Genomic DNA, 19,096 nt, shown 5'->3' with positions numbered 1-19,096 from the left:
CGCTCTACGCGCTGTAAAAAAGAGGCTCGTATTACTAGTAGTGGGACACACGATCCGTGCATTTCTACATGGCTTTCAGCAAGGTATGAGACGTACATACTTCTTGGAGATCCAGCTTGCCACTGGCGATCATACGGATTCACCTCCACCAGAGATGTTACGGAGAATATCCTCGAGCAATAGCAGCTTGTACAACTAGCGCTGATGCAAGCTCAGATCTGTCCTTCCTCAGCGTCATCGTCTCAAGAAAATCTGTCGCACTTGAACGCCCTCTGGAGCACGACCAGCGAATACCGCTAGTAACACTGTAAACAAATTTACAGTGCCTAAAATATTGATAGATAATCTGTATATCGATGAATCACTCACACCTAAGTATTATAAAAACTGAGGACAAAATATGGTACGATAGATCCAATGAAAGTACCTACGAAGTACAAAGCGTGTACTGAATTTGATCATCGTGCTATGTCATGCGTGCAGCGAGACGGTGACCAAAACGCTAGCAACGTATCAATGGCGAAGAAATTCACGGTGCCCCAGTCAGAAACAGCGCTAAACACAGCAGCTCTTTTGTACTAGCTGATCATCACAATACACCAGCTGACGCACCTTTCCCCTTAATTCTTCTGAAGTGATTGAACTCACCAAGAAAAGTCGCTATATGTCGACAGATGCTCGATAGATTTGACGTGCGGTCTCGCTCGGCTACATAAACCGATTGTTCAGAGCGCCAAATCACATCGGTAACATAGGATGACAGAATAAAACTCCGCGACGAGTTCGGGAAACCCACGGATCTTTAAAAAGCAGCGCAGCTCAATACCACTATCTTCCATTGCTTTGGTGAGTGCTGCTAATATTATCTTTACTACAAGTGCCAAAATCTTCTACGCTGCTCTCTATTCCCTGGTAATGGATTTTAACTTTTGTTTTAATTGCACTCTTCTCTGTGCATGGTCTCCCCTGCATGATAAGCGTGCTGCCGATCGTTTTCCTTTTCCGTTTGTTTCCTTTCATTTTCTCTTTGTTTGTGTGCATCTGGCCTTCCGTTACTGATCATTTTCGTTCAAAAAAATGGCTTGAGTTCTCTACGTTCTGTTGCTTTGGAGAGCCAGCAGCTATGCTTGGCTTCTAAAAGCTGTACTGACAACGTGTCGGCAAAGTGTTTTAACGCCTTATTGGCCCTTCTCATCACACTAGCATTTTAAAACCCAGGGTTTAGAGAGCCTCGATTACCAGTCACGTAGGACAGCTTGATATGAAGTCCGCATTTGTTATCAATATCCTCTCGCCCTTGTGCACATGGTCATTGCATCTGATACGGCAGCTTACCCGCCCTTGTCCCACTGATGTTCCCATCTCATGCCTTTACAGCTGCCCACCTAAGTGCAGCGGATAGCCGCGGACACTGAGCCGTGAAAATGAATCTACCCATTTTTGGTTTTGCAAATGATGCATTGAGATAATTAAAGGGTGTATATGTAGCAAGCAAACAGGACAAGTCGAAGTTGAATATCACTTAATCATGGGCATCTTACAAAGCTCACGAGTGCAAATCGTGCTATCACTCGCTAGAGACTATCACTCTATACTGGAATGTGATCGTGTTGTCGCATAATATCCGTGAAATTAGACGAAGATCCAATTGTATACATACCAAATACAACAGGTATTTAATCCAGAAGACTTCACCGCTTCTGTGAAGCGTCAGACAATGGTACCACTAAGGTGAGTAAGCGGGCAGAAATTGAAAATGTTACCTATATTGTAGGTCTGATGGTTAGGCAGTCTGTTTCTCAAATGGGGGTCCGGTGGCCCCTGGGGTTTCGTGAAGCTATTTTTAGGGTGCGGAAATTCCACGTCAAGAGAAGAGAGAAGAGTGGTTATATAGCACTGGGCGCTCTATAAAGAGATTTGCAGGGTCAAGTTCCCTGACGTTCAAAGCCGACTTTACTTTCTCTGAGCGAGTGGAATACGTTAGAAATGTGGGAAAAGAGCATTCGAGGCACAGAGAGGGACAGTGTCCCTACGGCATTTTTCGATACCAGTATTGCGGAAACTCGAGCTCTGTCATATGTTTGGACGGAGCCGTGATGAAAAGCATTTATGGCGTCCGCCGAGTTAGCAGTCCGGTGTTGGGTGTACTTTAACCCCGCCTAATGCCGTGAACACTGGCACTAACGCGTTTAAACTTTTTCCGCGTCTTCTGCAAGAGGTAGAATTCTGTATTTGCCGCGAGATCGAACTAGCGGTGGCTCCACCATCACTCCGATAGTGTAGATCGGTGCCGGTGGCGCTCGAAGAAACCCACGAGGTGTTGTTCTGCTACCCAGTTCACGGCGGGTTTATTAGCGATCAGAACGTGCCTTCTGCAAAGAGTCAGCGATTTACTGCTTAGTGTTCTAATTTGGAAGAAACGAATCCCTGGATTTCACCAATTCAGCAAAAGAAGCGCTGGTCTTAGGAAATTATGGCACGCAGCCACCCGTCGTTTACACTTACTGGCATCGCTTTACTCGCTTTTTGCGTTGTGCCACGCTCACTGGCCTGATACTTGTGATTGAAGTGTACGACTTGCCTAATGACAGCTTTATATTTCTTATCACCTTTTCAATAGTGTGAGCGTGTCTTATAGGATTGAGACAGGCAAATTTAGTGTCAAGCCCACGCAAATACAAGGTTCGGGCTCTGACTTGCACTACTTTAGAACGAATCAAGGCAGCTTTGTTCATTATATCGTACCTGACCCAAGGATTAAGCAGATTAAATGCAGCAGACATTACTGCCTGGCGGGCTGCCGTAGATTAACTGCACACCAACTCTGGCTAGACAACCAAGCAGATGCATTCCGCAGAAATGAGATTAAGCCGACACTTTTCAAGAAACCTCGCCGCACAGGAAAGCTGACTGATCACGTCTAGAGAGCTGAGTTCATTGAGTTTGCTGAGCTCACAAGGAGGCGGATGCTCCTTACAGCCAAAATGAGAGGATCTGATTTTATGAAAGAATTTGAAGCACTGAGCCAATGACTCAAATTATTTCCTAAAACCGGAGCAAGTATATGAAATTTTTGATGTGTGTGATGATAAATGCAAATTAGTGTAGTATTTATTTTTTAGAATGACAATGAATTTATTGTGTGAGAGAACGTGTACACACTTGATCGAAGTTTCGGTAACGTTAAAGTAAAATTAATCAATCGTTGCTAAGACAGTAAAAAACTGCTCATGAGCGCTGTCTAATTCTGGAAAGGCGTTTTAAAGGCTGAAGAGTTCTCAATCACTGTAAATTATTGAGAAGTGACTCACTATTATGCGAAGCAAAATAATAGGGTTACTTCCAAACAGGTGCTGGATATAAAACGATCTCGAAAGAAATGTAGTTCATCTTATCGTTTGACTATAAAGACGTATTTATTCCCGAGATAAAGATGGATAGTTAAGCTCATATGAAGCTGTTTTACTCCCCTTGTCAGAAACAACCAGTTTGCTGGGAAGACAGCACATAGGCGCTAAAGGTACTCAAATGTTTCTAATAGGTCACCATTGAAGTGCATTGATCTAGATTTTTTGTGTAGCATTTAGTGTAAAAATTAGGCGTTCGGAAGATATGTTTCTCAACGTTCGAGCATTTCTCTAAGGCAAAATATGCTCACTACCACTGTTATAGATGTGCAAAACCCTTCATCAGCAAAATAGAGAGAGTAAGAGAACGCATATAGCCCGGGGTTTAGCGAACCAACGTGACATCAGCTATGACAAATGATGTAGTGGCAGACGTCGGTGTCGTCGACTACGTGCGATTGTTTAACATGCAACAAATTCCACGGCATAGGGACGCCTTTCAAAACGACCGTCATTGAACCCTCCCGTTCATGATATCTGCTGTCGAGCGCCCTACCACTGAGACACGGCGACAGCGGTTTAAGAGAAGATAAGAAAACAAAAGAAGGTAATTAGACAACTCTATCGAGCATCAGAAGGCACATAGTGGCCGGTTCAAACTGCATTCTGCTATGCAGAAATCTGCAGTCGAATGTTTCAGTAGCTGCGGTATTCCAAACAGAAACGGAAATATACAATTTTTAGCGTCTGCCTTTTGTTTTGACGGCAGCGATTTGTTTTGGTTTGACAAGGCGCATAAAGACAGCACCACTTCGTTTGAGATGCTGCGTGTCAAAGAATCTCAAGCGCTGACGATCACGGCTGATGATGTCCTTATCCAGCATGATATACTCGATATGGACAAGTATATTTCTTTTAATGAAGCGAGAGATAACCTGTTCACATTTCTTGTACAACATGGAGATAGGTAAGCGAAAGCGTACAGGAACAAAAAAAAAACAAGAAAAAAACACTCTTGTACACTCCGCACGCGCGCGCTTAAATCACTGCTTGCTGGCACGCGACGCGACGCGAACACGCATTCACATTGAGAAGGGTTCGCCGCTGCGCCGCAAGGTGGCGACTCTGTTTAATCTCGAAGACATAGTAAGTGCGTGTTTTTCAAATGCCAATTTAGCCTTGATTGAGTCTTGATTCCGAAAATTGCTCCCGGAACTGGGATAGCGGTCTGTAGGTGGAATGCGAGGATCAAGTGTGCTGTGCGATGTCAGTTCTAAAGCACGATAAGGAGATGTTTCGTCCTGTGGGGCGCGAAGTTCTTCACTCGGAAGTCGTTGTGACAACGCGAAGGACGACAACTGACGTTTGAATACAGTCGGATGAGACGCGGTCTTGCCATCTAGGTAATCCAGCAGGTCTTTAGCTTAAAGATCGAGAGCTGCTGCTGTGCATAATCCGCCTTTTGCGTGAGTTCTATGCGCATGCGCGAAGTCCCAGCGGCGACTGATGGAAACATAACGCGTCGCCGCCAGTGCACGGGGGCTGGCGGCACGGTGACCGTTGCAGGCTTGGCAAAGCGATGCCAACCGCATCTGCCGCGTACAGTTGCCGCTCTCGAGGCGTGCCGGGATGCGACCACCAACGGCGTAAAGCTTGAATTAGGGCTACCAAGCGTCAAGATATGAATGGGCGACCTCAGCAACCGACTGCGTACTCTCGACTGTGCGAAAAACACTTCGTTACAGGTATGTATGCATCCAAAGGAAATGTATGTGTTGAAAAGTACCTACTGGAATTAGCACCAAGCCTGTAACCCAAACGGGATAGTCGCACTGAAGATTTGTTAGGTGCGTGTTTTGGTTTATGAGCAATGGGGCCTGATCGCGATGTATTTTGTCGTTTGTTTTCTTTATGTGCGAAGGGGCCGGATTATGCAAGGCGGCTATCGCGCTCGACCGTAATATTTAACATATTTTATTGCGACTGCCGCTTGACTAACAAAAAAAAAAAAAATACGGCTATGTTATGATGCGCCGCCGTTCGGGAGCCGATGTGGTTGAGCTGGTCATGAGGTTCGCGAACGGCGGCGCATCACAACCAACACCGTATTTTTTTTTTTTTGTCAGGCGGCAGTCACGATAAAACATGCTGAATATTACGTTCTAGCGCACACAGCCGCCTGTGATATCTGCGCTATCTGGCCCTTTCGCTTATAACGAAAGCAAACGACAAATTACATCGCCATCAGGCTCCGTCGCACATAAATCAAACATGCACCGAACAAATCCTCATTGCAACTATCACTGGTGCGTTACAGGCTGGGTGCGAACTGCAGTAGGTACTTTTCATCATGCATATTTCCTTTAGATGCATATATACCTGCATATCTGTGTTTTTGCTGCTCGGAGCATATGACGCACTTGACACTATTGCACGACGCAGTGTTAATTTTGTTTACCATACAAGCTCGTCACGAAAGCATTCAGATTTTGTTCCTTCGGTGCACGCAATCAGCTGCACTTTGTTAGGGAGCTTGAAAGTCGTCATCGTCCAAACGTCTGCAACGACACGGAAACCGCCGGCACAATGAGTCTCCTGAAGGGTTCATGCTCGTTGACTTGCGAAGAGGAGCGCTCTAGACGTGGAACAGCGTTGGTTCCTGACCGATATGCGCATCTGATGTGTAGGAGATGCGCATATGTCACCATGCAGTCGTTGATTCCGAAGAAATCGCTGCGGAGGCAGAAATGTTGCGGATACTTTCACAACAGAATGACCCTTCTCTTTGAACCGAGAACCTTTTCACCACTGCGAACATATCCGTTCTGGGGGCAGAAACCGGCTACAGCGCTGAATCATTCATTTTCAAAAAAAATGCCGCGCGTTTCCTGCAGGTGTACATTTCGACCGGGACAATACCCTATTCAGGGGGTGTGGATAAGTGCCTCTCTGTCAAGTTTCGTAGATGAAATCCTATAGCTGCACGCTTGTAGACGACACGAGGAGAAAGCGACGCCCGTTGCACTATGTCGGCGCCGCCATAGAGAAACATACTTGTATATGTTTCTCTAAGGCGACGCGGTGACCGCGCTGTGCTCGGTAACTCAATACGCCCTCGCGCATATGCGCCGCTCGGAAGTCAAAAGAGACAATTTCACCTAGCTCTGCAGCATCAACAAACACCTGGCTTCTTTGCCCTTTGAAATCACCCTCTCTCTCTCTGCCTCCGCGCTCTCCGGTCGTGTTTTTTTTTTACAAATTTAAGTCAGTCGTGATTCAAGAGAGTCTCCTTCTGTCACGTCCAGCACAGCCCGCGCCATGGCCCGTGCTACTCGCTATTTTAATACAAAGACAGTATATGCATGCGTTACGAGTAAATGGTGAAAACTCTGAAACATTCCCCCCACACTGCGCGAACATGAAACTTCAACTACTTTCCGCCCCGAAGGCAAAAAAAAGGAGGAGCTTTCGCTTTTTTCCTGCGTTAGCGTGGCCATTTCTCATGGTGCGCTTTCGTGTCGTCTGCTACACTGCCGTCCAGTGTGTTTCTCACCGCTTTCCGCATGATGGCGCCACATCCTCCCGAAAAAGGCAGATTGCTGGTGCTTACCGGTCTCCGGGGGTGCGTCAAAAGGGGCCCGTGACCAGAAGTCTGCGTGGGAATACTTGCGACCAGACTTGTAGGTTAACCTGATGTCAAAGTCTTGGAGGCATAAGCACGATCGCGCAAGACGACCGGAGGGATCTTCCAAGATGGCGAGACAGCAGAATGCGTAGTGATCGGTTACCACGTTAAATGGTCGACCGTATAGGTACAGGCGAAACTTTGAATTGGCCCAGATGCTCGCGAGGCAGTCCTTTTCTGTCTTCGAGTAATTGGCTTCGGCTTTTGAGAGAGACCTGCTAGCGTACGTGATAAATTTGCCATTTCTGGTACTCTTCTCAATAAGAACGACACATAGGACCACACTGCTTTCATCGGCGTGAATTTCGGTCTCGGCGTTATCATCAAAGTGGCCAAGGACAGGAGGGGACTGTAGGCGGCGCTTATGTTCGCTGACAGCTTCTGCTTGTGGCGCTTCCCATTTAGATGGTACAGCAGTCTTTGTAAGCTGCGTCAACGGTTCGGCGATGCGAAAAAGGTCTTGAGAAATCGCCGATAGTAAGTTCACAGCGCAAGTAATCTGCGCATAGCTTTCTTGTCTGTGGACGTTATAAACTGTTCGATAGCTGCTGTTTTCTCTGGGTCTGAGCGAACACCGTTCTTGCTAGCGACATGACCTAGAATCCGCAGTTCCTTATTTGCGAAGTGGCATTTCTCGGGTTTCAAGGCTAGCTCTGACCATTGATTTCGCCGAACACTGCCGGAACCCTTTTTAGCTGATCTTTAAAGTTGGAAGAGAAATCAAGGACGTCGTCTAAGTGTACGAGATAAATTCGCCACTTCAAGCCCGCTAGTACAGTATACATTACTCGCTGGATCGTGGCTGGTGCGGAGCAGAGACCGAAGGGCATTACCTTGAACTCGAAGAGGCCGTCAGGTGTTAGGATCGCTGTCTTCTCATGGTCTCTGTCGTCACCCCCAATTTGCACGTACCCGCTCTTTAGATACTTCGATGAAAAGTACTTAGCCTTGCAAATTCGACCCATAGTGTCATCGATGCGAGGGAGCGGGTAGACATCCTTCTTCGTTACTTTTTCAAGTAGTGGTAATCGACGCAGAAACAAAGTTTTCCGTCTCTCTTCTACACAAGAACCACAGGCGCAGCTCAGGGAATCTTCGATGGCTGGATGTCGTCATCGCGAAACATTTCTTGAACTTGATCGCGGATGTTGCGTTCTCGTGGTAATACTCGGTAGGGGTTCTAGCGGGGAGGTCGGGTATGTTCGTCGGTGACAATGCGATGTTTAGTCAGTCGTGTTTGACGCACCTTCAATTCTTCCCTCATCGCCCCCCCCCCCTCCTGCCCTTCTGGCCGACAGGAGGGACAACGCCCCGCATTCTTTGACGAATTTGCTACGCGGCCGCGTAAGCTGTCTGCCATCCACGACACGCTTGTCAACTAGCAAGCACGCAGCACCGAAAAAAAAACAGGGATCGCACCGGAATATTCCACTGCCCTACGGCTTGAATGCTCCTCGCAATCTCCAGCTGTTCTACAGCTCCTACACTTTTTCTTCCCATCCGTATTGAACTTTCACTTTTTAGATATTTACTTCTATTCTCTTTTCGCTTGGCTAAGCCCTTTAAAAGGGGGAGCGGCAAGAAAGAGAAATGATTCTTGCAAAAGATCTGTCCCCCGATTTAAACGTCGAGTCAAATAAAAATGTTTCTTTAAATGAAGCGTATACTTGGCTGTATAATTTATATTTGGCTGTAAAAGTGAAAATTCTTGGGATTGAAAGTTTTCTGTACTGAATTTAAAGGTGATGCTAGAATAGAAAAAATGTATTTACTTGAATATCAAGCAAAATATTTCCCTTAGAGACTGCCTTCCATAAGATCATTTTGTCCTTCATTTATCCCCTTTGTTTTAATCAAATGAAATACCCCCCCCCCCCCTTTTCCCGCACCCTGTTTTCCTCAGCTGGGGTTGAGGTCTTTGCTGTGAGTTTCATTACATATGTTAGACTGTATTCCTTGTGGTCTTAAATATATATTAGTTCGTTTGGTTTGGTTTGTGGGGTTTAACGTGCATTACATTTGTGCTTATTTTTGCTGTGTTTGGTCGTTTTCGTCCTTCACTTTGTTTTATGCATGACTTACAATGCTTACGATAGCCTTCCAATTACGCCCTCTTGGATACACGACATATGCTTAATTGCCAAGCAGTACAAAGCCGAGTACATTGACGACTAAATAGCCAGACAAGCCGCATAACCCGTGCTTAATGTACCCAAAGTTTTAGTGCATAAGAGGAAGAGATACTGCTTGATTAGGTATTTCAAATGTGCGACCCAGCCATGGTAGATCCCACCATGGGTGAATATTGGACTTCTGTTTCAGGCAAGTGTCGACAGGGTTGTTTTCACGATTCGAGATTAGAGTTATCAGTTAGGTTCTGGGTTTTAAACGGCCGATTCCAAAGCTGGGATATCTGTTCCAATTGTTACAGTGCGTTGGACCAATATATATGTTGTTGTGCAGAAAGGTTACTTGTTACTTCTGAAACTAAAGAGGGTATTTGTGAGGTCAAGCTTTTTCAGATGGTACGCAGTATGATACATTTAAACATATTGCTAAATGAAAGATATCACCAAATGTTACCGAATGCTGAGAAGGGGTTGAACCCCAGCTGGAAGTAATCTTTTTCAAATACGTGGCAACGACATGGCGACAAATTAGTAGTCGAATCTGAGACGCTTGCCCGATATTGTTAGGGGCATATAGATATAAGTATACAGTATATATACAATAATAAGTATTACGAGAATCGAGAATAGGCACACGTTTCCGCGGCCTATTGGCGAGTGCCTCCTGCCTTCCCTTTGAATAGGTGGACAGGACACTTGTATATGAAAAACAGAGAAAAGTTGCAAAGCCGAATAACCGGGAGCTGGGAAGCGTGATCTGCCACTGATGATCGTTAATTATCCTTTGTCATTAGGATTTAGCCTATCATGCTTCTTCCATTTGAGCCCTATCTTTTCATATAAAATAAGAATTACTTCTTTTCCCCTCAAGTGCCATCCGTACGCAGAAATGAACAAGTACATCAAAACGGTTCACTGTTTATTTTTTTATCTTTTTTCCCTGAGCGCTGTTTCAATGAATGCATGATTGTGTAATTTCGGGCTAGAAAATTTGGAAAATTAAGCCTATTTTCGGGCATTGAATTTGCTTTTATCTTTATTGTAACTTCCTTCTTCACATACATGATTACGTCATTTTCTTTCTTTCACTTTTCGTTTTTGGGGTGTTCTCGAAAGAATATTTTTTGCTGCTTTTTCTTACAGCATTATTCTCATAACGGTTGCTTGGCGGGCTAGTTGGTTCATATCTAACTTGTATTACAGCGCGAATCACAATCACTCTGTCTGTCGTCGTCCCTTCTTGTGGTTCGCGCTGTAATACAAGTTAGACTATTCTCATGGTTGCTAATAATGTATACTACCTCCTTTACCGTCAGTTCAAGTGTGACTAGCCTGCTCTGCTTTGCCTAAAAAGGCAGCACCATGTTTATGCATAGTGTTGTTGGCTGTCTTTCCAAGGTTGTGTTTCAAAGCCTCCATTTTACATTCTGATTGCGCATGCTGCTTATTTATCTATCAGACATTTAAGAGCCTACATGTCTGATGAATTCATGCGTTAGTGGCGAATTCGCTCTGTTTTTCTAGAAACTGCTTTCTTCACTGCTTTTCGTCGGTTTCCTCATTGATGCATGGGGTACAGAGACCGCGAATAGTGTCTTCTTGAAACCGTTATCAACAGAGAAAATGCTTAACAGAACATTTAATTATCCATCGACGTTAGCTCGCTTGTTATAATCGCGTCCGGTTATTACGAATAAAAATTGAACACTTCTCACATTCTATGCTGAACGCGTCAAGAATTTCTTGAAATTGAGTAGAAAGTTCTGCGATCCTGTTATTGGTGATGTCTGTGTATTCCTGGCCGTGTAGTGCTTTCCTTTGCTTATTTCACATGGCTCGTGTTTCCGGTCGCTTCTCCAGTCTAATATCCAGCATACCAAAGAATAAAAATGGACAGTGGTCGTGCTAGAAAGCATTAGGCGGATTCTCTAGAGCAAGAAGTGCAGAATGAAACAACCTTTTTTTTTTTAGAAGACCCTCATAATGACATGGATAACCTTATAAAGTACCAAATGACAAAATGTAATGTCCGTGGTCTCACACTAAAACGGCGGACCTGGCTAGATCGTTGAATTTGAACACGGTTCATGCCAATAAAGAAAGCTTCACTTTCACTAGCACGACAAAGGGAAATTGGAATACCCATCGAAATGTACATTATGTTATCAGCCGTTTTAGCTCAAGACTGTTAGCGAAGTATGCTCTTAAAAAAGAAAGCCATAAGACGAAAAGGAACAAGGCTCACAAGTGCTTCAAATTAGTGAAAGTTCCTCTTACGTTTTGCGAATTTGCTGAACTACGGATATTTATAATTTGTTTATTTCGAGGATAATTTTTGGCGAACAAAATTCTAATAGCATTGCAGCTGTGAATTTTGCAATAAAAGTAATGAATCGTTTCTTTCAGGTGTTCCTGAAAACGACCATTGCTATGAAACACCTGATATCTGTGATTTCGTTATTTCTGACAATCTTTGTCTTCACGGCGGCAAAAAGTGAGTGGTGCAGATTTCTTTACACCTACTTACCATGAGCCTAATGGTAAAATATTTGCTGATGTGCAAGCCCAGTTTCATACGCTAATACTATGACTAGTACTCCTGCTAGGTACTCGCGAACTTTGCGCAACGTTGTTCACGCGTCTCTTGCGGCTACTCGCTAGAGGTTTAGAGCGGACCGAGGGCAGTTGTAAGAGGCCGGGGCAAGCGAATGTATGACAGTGATCCACCATGTCTTAAATGTAAGCTGCTGTAAATGGGGTAGGGAACTTAAGTAGCTAGGCGGGCAAGTTGGTCACACATTTCGAAAAAAAAAATAAAAATAAAAGCAGGAACAATGGGGTAGTAGTAGCATGCACCTCTACTTTGTACAGTAGTCTGTAATGCAGCATAAACTTCTCTGTTGTAACAATTTCTGTGCTTAATTGAACTTGTGTTTCCATGAAAATATAACCTGTCGCTCTGTAGGTTAATCCAATATACAGATACAAATCTAAGCATATATGCATACGTTCTTTTGTTGTTATGCGGGCCAAATGGGACAAGAATGGATTTTTGATAATCAGAACTTCAAGCCAAGCTACTTTTCTCCGTGAAAATTTGTTCGCTAAGCTTGAATTGTACGAAAACGTCGTCTGCAAACTATATTAAATATTCGCACCATCCTAGGCAATGCTCAGTTATCTTGATATTTCCCAACCCCTTCCAGAAAGTTTTCGTTCTTCGATTTTGCTGTGTTTTTCTAGTTCATTTTACTTCTTCCAACCTTTCAACTGCATTTTTTGAGAAACCTGCTACTCGTGGTATCGGAACAATGAGGGGGATACTCGAAGTTGGGCCACCTTCAAACCGTTTTTCTCTGAAGTGCTTCGCCGTCCGGAAGTCAGACAACGCCGCGCTGAACAGCGTTTGCGTGAATGGTCGCCGAAAAAGGGCAAACGCTTTACGGGCTACACAGAAGATGTCGTCGACTTATGCAAGCGGGTGAATCCCAACATGTCGAAAGCTTTCGGGATCAAGCACATCTTGAAAAACATAGACGATGACGTTTTTCATACGGTGTTAGCCCATGACTTGCGCACCGTTGCCAAGGTCTTCACACTCTTCCAGAGCTTCGAGGAGCTGCGGAAGCCAATGGCTCTGACTCGTCAGCAACCAAGACAAGTGGAATTGCTTGTCGGATTGGCACCTGCCACCGCCAGCTTCTCCTTGCTGCAGGAGATAACAAATTTCATTCGTGAAGGGGTGGCGCGTCAGCTTTCACTTCTCCCTAGACTCCAAGAACAGCCACCGTATTTGGTCCCTGCCCTCCTTCGAACCATTCAAGGGCAGCTTGCTGAGATAGTTCTGTCCTCCGATCCGCCCCCACCTGTCGCCGCACCGCTGACTAACGCCGACGTACCACGATCTACTACCGCTCCCGCACTTACGCCGACATCGCCCTAAGAACTATTTCCGTTCAGCCAACTTACGCCAAGCTCGCCGCAATACCTCGACCGAATTCTATCTTGCGATGTCAAAGCCTGTACAAGCGCTGGCTTTATTATACCATCGACCGACTCCACGAGCAAGCAACTCATTGCGCACAAATGATAACAGTCCTATTTCTTACTTTTTTGTATAACCAGGCCGCATTGCCCGCTATTGCAGTCAATGTTACTCAGTGCCGGCACCATCGGGACAAACTTTCAGGCACTGACCTCCATCGCTTGAGTACTCCGCGTGTGATGAACAAACATCGAGTCATTCTTTCTCTCCAGAATGCTCCGCCCTCTCGTGCCACCGTTCCCCTTCGCCGCGACGCCGCTCCATCTCTCAAATGGCCATCGCAAGGATACTCAAGAGCAAAAGTAGGTGCCGCATTTCCTGAGACAGGAGTTGCGACCCCATTGAACTTTCAAAGACGTCATCGTTCACCTGCCATCCTTACAGAAGTTTCTGTCGAGGGCATTTCTGTTATGGTTCTTATTGACATCGGTGCCGCGATTTCACAAATGGACGCTAATCTTCGTCGCTTGTACAATGGTGGCCGTCCTGCGCACGGCCACCGCTGAGCCCATAGTATGTTAGCAGCATGCACCACTCAAGACATGATCCAGGACTGATTGTACACAATAGACTTTTTTGTGCTGCCTTCTTGCTCACATGCGGTCATCTTAAGCTGGGGTTTCCTGTCGCGTCATGCTGCATAATCGATTGTTCTTGCTCTGAAGTTGGCCTCTAGACTATGTCCAATACCTTGCCAGACGCTGCTCCGTCGAATTCTCGCGCGAAAGCCATCGTCGCCGAAGACCTCGACCTTCCTCCTTGCTGTTCTGTGCTTGTTCGTGTCGCTTGTGACCGTTAACGATGACAGTGTTCTCTTCACACCAGCCCATACTTTCCTGCACTGCAAGTGCCTTCCCTTGTCTTCACTGTGTTCACTCCTTATGCTGGCCTTTCCATGTTAGAGGTCTCTAACATGCTTAACTCTCCCACTTCCATGCGCCATGGTGAATACCTCGGCAGCATCCAGCGAATCACATCTCTTTTGATCTCTGAGAAGCCTGACTACGCGATATAATCTGCTGTGACTGCATTCTGCCCCCTCCCCTTCCACGTCATCTGTGCCAGCTCCTTTCTCTACAGAGCTGTTTCTGCGGTCCATTGGTGCCGATTTTACCGGCGCAGCGCACGCAGTTTTTGAACCAGTAAAAAGTCACTCCTTCGACTCTTGTCAAAGTTCTTTGGGTCAAACTTCTACAGTCACTCATTGCATCGACACCGGCACCCACGCGCCACTACAACAGCGCCCTTATGGCGTGTCTGCAACCTAACGCCAGGCTATTGAAAATCAATTCGACCTAATGCTCTAGAAAGGCGTGATTCAGCCCTCAAGCAGCCCTTGGAAATCACCAGTTGTGCCCGTAAAAAGAACGATGGCTCTATCCGCTTCTGTGTCGATTACCGCCGCCTTAGTAAGATCACGAGGAAGGACGTCAACCCTCTCCTGCATAACGATGACGCTCTCGACTGTTTGCAAGGCGCCCAGCTCTTTTCTGCCCTAGATTTGATTTTAAAGTACAGGTATGCCCCCATGGAAGCGGCTGATTGCCACAGAACCGCCTTTGTAACTCCCGTCTGCTTGTACGAAGTTACAGTTCTGCTGTTTGGTCCTTGCATTCTCCTGCAAGGTTTGAGGGGATGATGGACACTGCTTTGTATGGTATAAATGGGAAGATTTGCCTATGTTACTTGAACGACATCGTCGTCGTTTCTGCCGACTTTGGAACAAACCTCTACCGTCTGAATTACGTTTTGACCTGCTTCATCTGATGCCGGAGTGCAGCTGAATTTGAAAAAAAAAATTAGTTTTGCTGCCCGCCTGCTCATCATTTTCGGCCACGTTGTCTCCAAAGAAGGTGTGTCTCCAGACATTGCCAAACTTCGTGCTGTAGCTACTTTTCCCAAACCGACTTCCATCAAAGATTTACGTTGCTTCCTCGGGTTGTGCTCTTATATTTAATGCTTTATTCGAAATTTTGCTTCCGTTGCTGCTCTCTTGTGCGAACGTCTATCCGGCAGTTGCGACCTTTCTCCGTTATCGCCAGCGTGTGACGATGCCTTCAATACTTCGTGCCGCATTCTCACGGCGTCGCCTGTCCAGCATCACTTCGACCCCACAGCGCCTACGTAGGTCCACACGGCCGCCAGTGGTGTTGGTCTCAGCTCCGTGCTCGCCCAGCGCAAATCAAGCTTTGCTTTATACTTGGACGCCTATGCTAGCTGCACGCTCACGAAGGCTGAATCCAATTACTTTGTCACTGAAAAGAGTGCATAGTCAATAATTAGATTCTTACAAAATTCCACACCTAAATCTACGGCCTTCCGTTTGAGGTAGTGACGAACCACCACGCGCTTAGATGACTTTTTTCACTGAAAGACCCGTCCGGCAGACTGGCAAGATGGGCTCTTCGCCTCCAGGAATATGATGTCCGCGTTGTTTACCGCTCTGGCCGCAAACATCACGACGCCGATGCCCTTTCCAGATGCCCCCTTCCAGCTGAAGTGGCGAGCATTTCCCTTTCCGATGGTTCCCCGCAGTCGTTCCAAATTTACGGCATGCTGTCAGCGCAGGGGAAAGCTCCTTGTATCTCTTCTCTTCACAATTTCCTCTCCAATCCTACGGCTGCTTCTCCATCTGGTGCTTCTCCCCGCCATGCTTTCCAGTACGCCATTCGTGATGACTTTCTTTCCCGCCGCAGCTACAGCGCAGGTGGCCACAAGTGGTTGCTCGTTATTCTTCAGCAACTACACTCGCAAATATGTAACTATTTCCACGCTGACCCAAAATCTGGTCTTGCGGGCGTCTTCAAGGCATACATTCGTCTCTGATTGCGCTACTACTGGCGGGGTATATACACCTTTGTACTCAAGCACGCTCGCTCATGTCTGAGCTGTCAAAGTAGCAAGCCATCTCCTCAGCGTTCTGCTAGAAAGTTTCGGCCGCTACCCCACCCACCACGCCTTTTCGACTACGTCGGCATTGATATGTACGGACCGCTTCCGTAGACTGGAACCGACAATCGCTGGGCTCTTGTAGCGGTTGATCATCTGACAAGGTATGCAAAGGCCACCACCCTTAAATTTGCCACAACCTCGAGAAGCAGCTTACTTCAATTTGCAGCAATTTGTTCTTCGCCACGGCGCGCCTCGAGACCTGCTCATTGACAGAGGACGCGTTTTCGTAAGTGACGGTGTGAATGCCTTGATCACCAAATTAAACGTTATTCATAGAAACACCTTGTTGTGTCCGAGCTAATTTATTGCTCAGAAGGCGTTGGTGTGTCTGCGTTCGCTCCATGGGCATCTCAGCAAGCTTCGTCTGCAGATGCCCACCCGGTCTGCACGCACGCTTCAACAGCCGCTGTCCTCACCCATGGCCATTTCGAGCGCCGATTTGGTCGCTTTGTGAAGAAACGGCCTGACTTCTCAAGAAGAGCCTGGCCTGTTAATGACCTACAGAGGGGCGGCGGCGGAGCAAGCGACCGTCGTCGGAGCCGAGCGGTGTCGGGTTACGGTACTCGACATTGGACAAAAGCGGAGGGAGAAGCCATCGTCGGCTTCGCGCGAGCTCTGGCCTGCTGGCTGAAGTGTTTGCCGCTGAGGGGGAGACCCACAAGGCGCCGGACCAAACGGACAAAAACAGAGGCAAGCCGTGAGAATAGAACGATGGGGGGTCAATTGTGAACTGGCGGCGTGTTTGTTAAAGTGTAGTGGCACACGTGCAAGAATGTGCGGGGCGGGGCTCAGTGATGCATTACGCAAACTGTCACCTCGCGCTTTGCGATTGGCCCGTGCCGAAGATGAACTAATTCCCTGCATAGGGACCTAGGGAGACCCAAGAGAAGAAAACCTGGTGTCCAACATTGGGAGAGGGCTTCCTTCTGAAATCTCCAAAGTGTACACATGTCAATAAACTACTTGTACTCAGCTCTAATGAAAGCTCCACGTCTCCGCGGTTCCTCGATGCCTCGCCGGTCAACGCTACCCTCGGCTCCGGTCCTGTGCGTCCGGCGTAGCGGCAACTGATTGGCAGCGTGGTGGGATCGAACCTGGCTGACTGATGGAAAAGAGCACACAGAGATCACGGAGACTGGCAGTTGCGGACTGGTGAGTGCTGGCATTGCGTTTGAGTTCCCAGGGTAATAGGATAGAGGTTATGGGGTGGTTAGTTCTCGTAAGAGAATGCGCCACGGGGGGGCTAGACGCTACAGTCGCCTTCTAGCCCCGACGTGCCAGCCCTAGCAGACAGAGCTGTGACCCCCAACCCGCGGTGCGAGAAATCGCCACTGCGGCGGGTTCGGGCCAGAGGGGACAAACACCGAGTTACGTACTCGAACAAGAGTTTATTGCACTGCTCGAGTACACGGCAAAGGAATAGCAATTAATAACAACCACCGTGTAGTGAGCGAACGCCGCGTACGTGGGTGAAATAACAACCACCTAAAAGGGAAGCGCGTCAAGTAGGTGAGAGGAAGTGTCTGCTCACCTGACACAGCTTCTCGCTCACATCCCGTTGCGGTGCCTACGGTCAGTGTGCGATTCTCGGTGACGGCGGTGGTCTCCTCGGCAGAAATCATGAACCGCGCGCGTGCGCGCCCATTCGCCGGAGACCCGAGCGAGTTGCTGCAGTCGACACGGAACGGGAGAGCTCCTCGACACGGAACGGGAGAGGAGGTCTCCCGGTTACGCCGGCAGGAAAGAGGGAAGCCCGCGGCAGCGTCGCCGCAGGGCCCGGGAGGCGGCGGGGGGTGGCCAGCATGCCCTCTCCTCCGCCAACCTCTCTGCCAGCGCGCGTAATCACGCGTGTTAATTACGCGCGGGCGTTACAATGGAGGAAGGGGATTGTGAATCCCCACATCCCCCCTCCTTAAAACCGCCGTACGGCTAAAAGTAGTCACGTTCACCGAGGGATACATCGAGGGGGCCGGCTAAACGCCGTTTAACTTTTAAACACAAAGAAAACCGTTTAAACCCAAACAAAAAGTGCCAATATATAAAAAGTTGCAGACAGCTCACAGCCACGGGTATCGGAGGGGGAGGCAAGGCCGACGACCACAGGAGACGACCTTGGAGCTGGGGGCACACGTGCGGCGGCCGCAGGTCCCGCTTCTTCACCGTCACTCGGCCAGGCTTGGAAGTGTCGATGGCTGCAGGCCTGCTACTGCATTCATCATCGGTCAGCCAGGGCAGCCTGCCGGGGAACGGTTAGGAACTGCGTCTTCGCGTTGCGTAGCATGCTGCAGGCCCCCCTCAGCGGGTCGTCCGCTCGCTCCCGGTCGGCCCCTTTTCCCTCCGTCGTTGACGCCGCCGATGGCGAGGGCAGCGGGGCGCCAAGCTGCTTCCGCTGGTGAAGCCACGGCCGCGAGCACCGAACGGCGCCGAGGCGGGCTCTTTGCTGCAGCTTTCATCGTGCTGGACACAGGGGCCTGTTCCACGAACTCCGGCTGGCTCGCTCCATAGCCGACCGGAAACCGTTTGTCTTGGCCCGGTTGACGGTGACAGCAGGCTCTGGCTGCGGGAACGCCACTCCTTGGACGGCCTGCTCCTCGATGCTGCAACGGTCGTCGTGGCCTCCGCCGGCTCCCCTCCTTGCTGGCTGCAATGCTGTATTTTCCCTAGTTACATTTTTTTTTGTTTTTTTCTTTTTCAAATCTACCCCCACTCGATCTTTTCCAAACGAAAGCGCGTACTTTCTCTGGAAGCAAAATGCGCTGAATATTAACAGAGCGTCCCATCCATATTCAGCACAAGAAATTACTCCCTGCGCATTGGTCAGAGTACGTCTGCCGTGGGCGCAAGTCGTAACGAGGCGCGATGCTCGAAATCCCAAGCCTTGCCTCTCGCTGCAGCTGCCTGCTGGTGGGGGCACGGTGGGGGAGTGCGTCCTCCTCGG

The 19,096-nt window shown here is 47.8% G+C and overlaps 1 protein-coding gene across 6 annotated transcripts in view; it reads left to right on the top strand.

Annotated features, from left to right (window-relative positions):
• The window catches only part of LOC146195951 (uncharacterized), a 94,572-nt gene that overhangs the window by 12,601 nt on the left and 62,875 nt on the right, over positions 1-19,096 (top strand). For 4 of the 6 annotated variants that reach the window (XR_014706063.1, XR_014706064.1, XM_084597979.1 and 1 more), the window contains exon 2: positions 11,568-11,655. Coding sequence is in view for 4 of the 6 variants with exons in the window: in XM_084597979.1 (XP_084454105.1) it covers positions 11,592-11,655 (64 nt within the window). In the remaining 2 variants the exon portion in view is untranslated. Of the gene's footprint in view, positions 1-733; positions 913-11,567; positions 11,656-19,096 lie in introns of those variants that run through there. The other 2 variants (XM_084597977.1, XM_084597978.1) reach the window with 2 other exon arrangements.

The sequence above is a fragment of the Amblyomma maculatum genome, chromosome 3 (genome assembly GCF_055883805.1).
Source record: "Amblyomma maculatum isolate TAMU_Amacu chromosome 3, ASM5588380v1, whole genome shotgun sequence".
Taxonomy (NCBI): domain Eukaryota; kingdom Metazoa; phylum Arthropoda; class Arachnida; order Ixodida; family Ixodidae; genus Amblyomma; species Amblyomma maculatum.
Note: the sequence above shows the minus strand (reverse complement) of the source record. Positions and strands in the feature narration are given on the sequence as shown.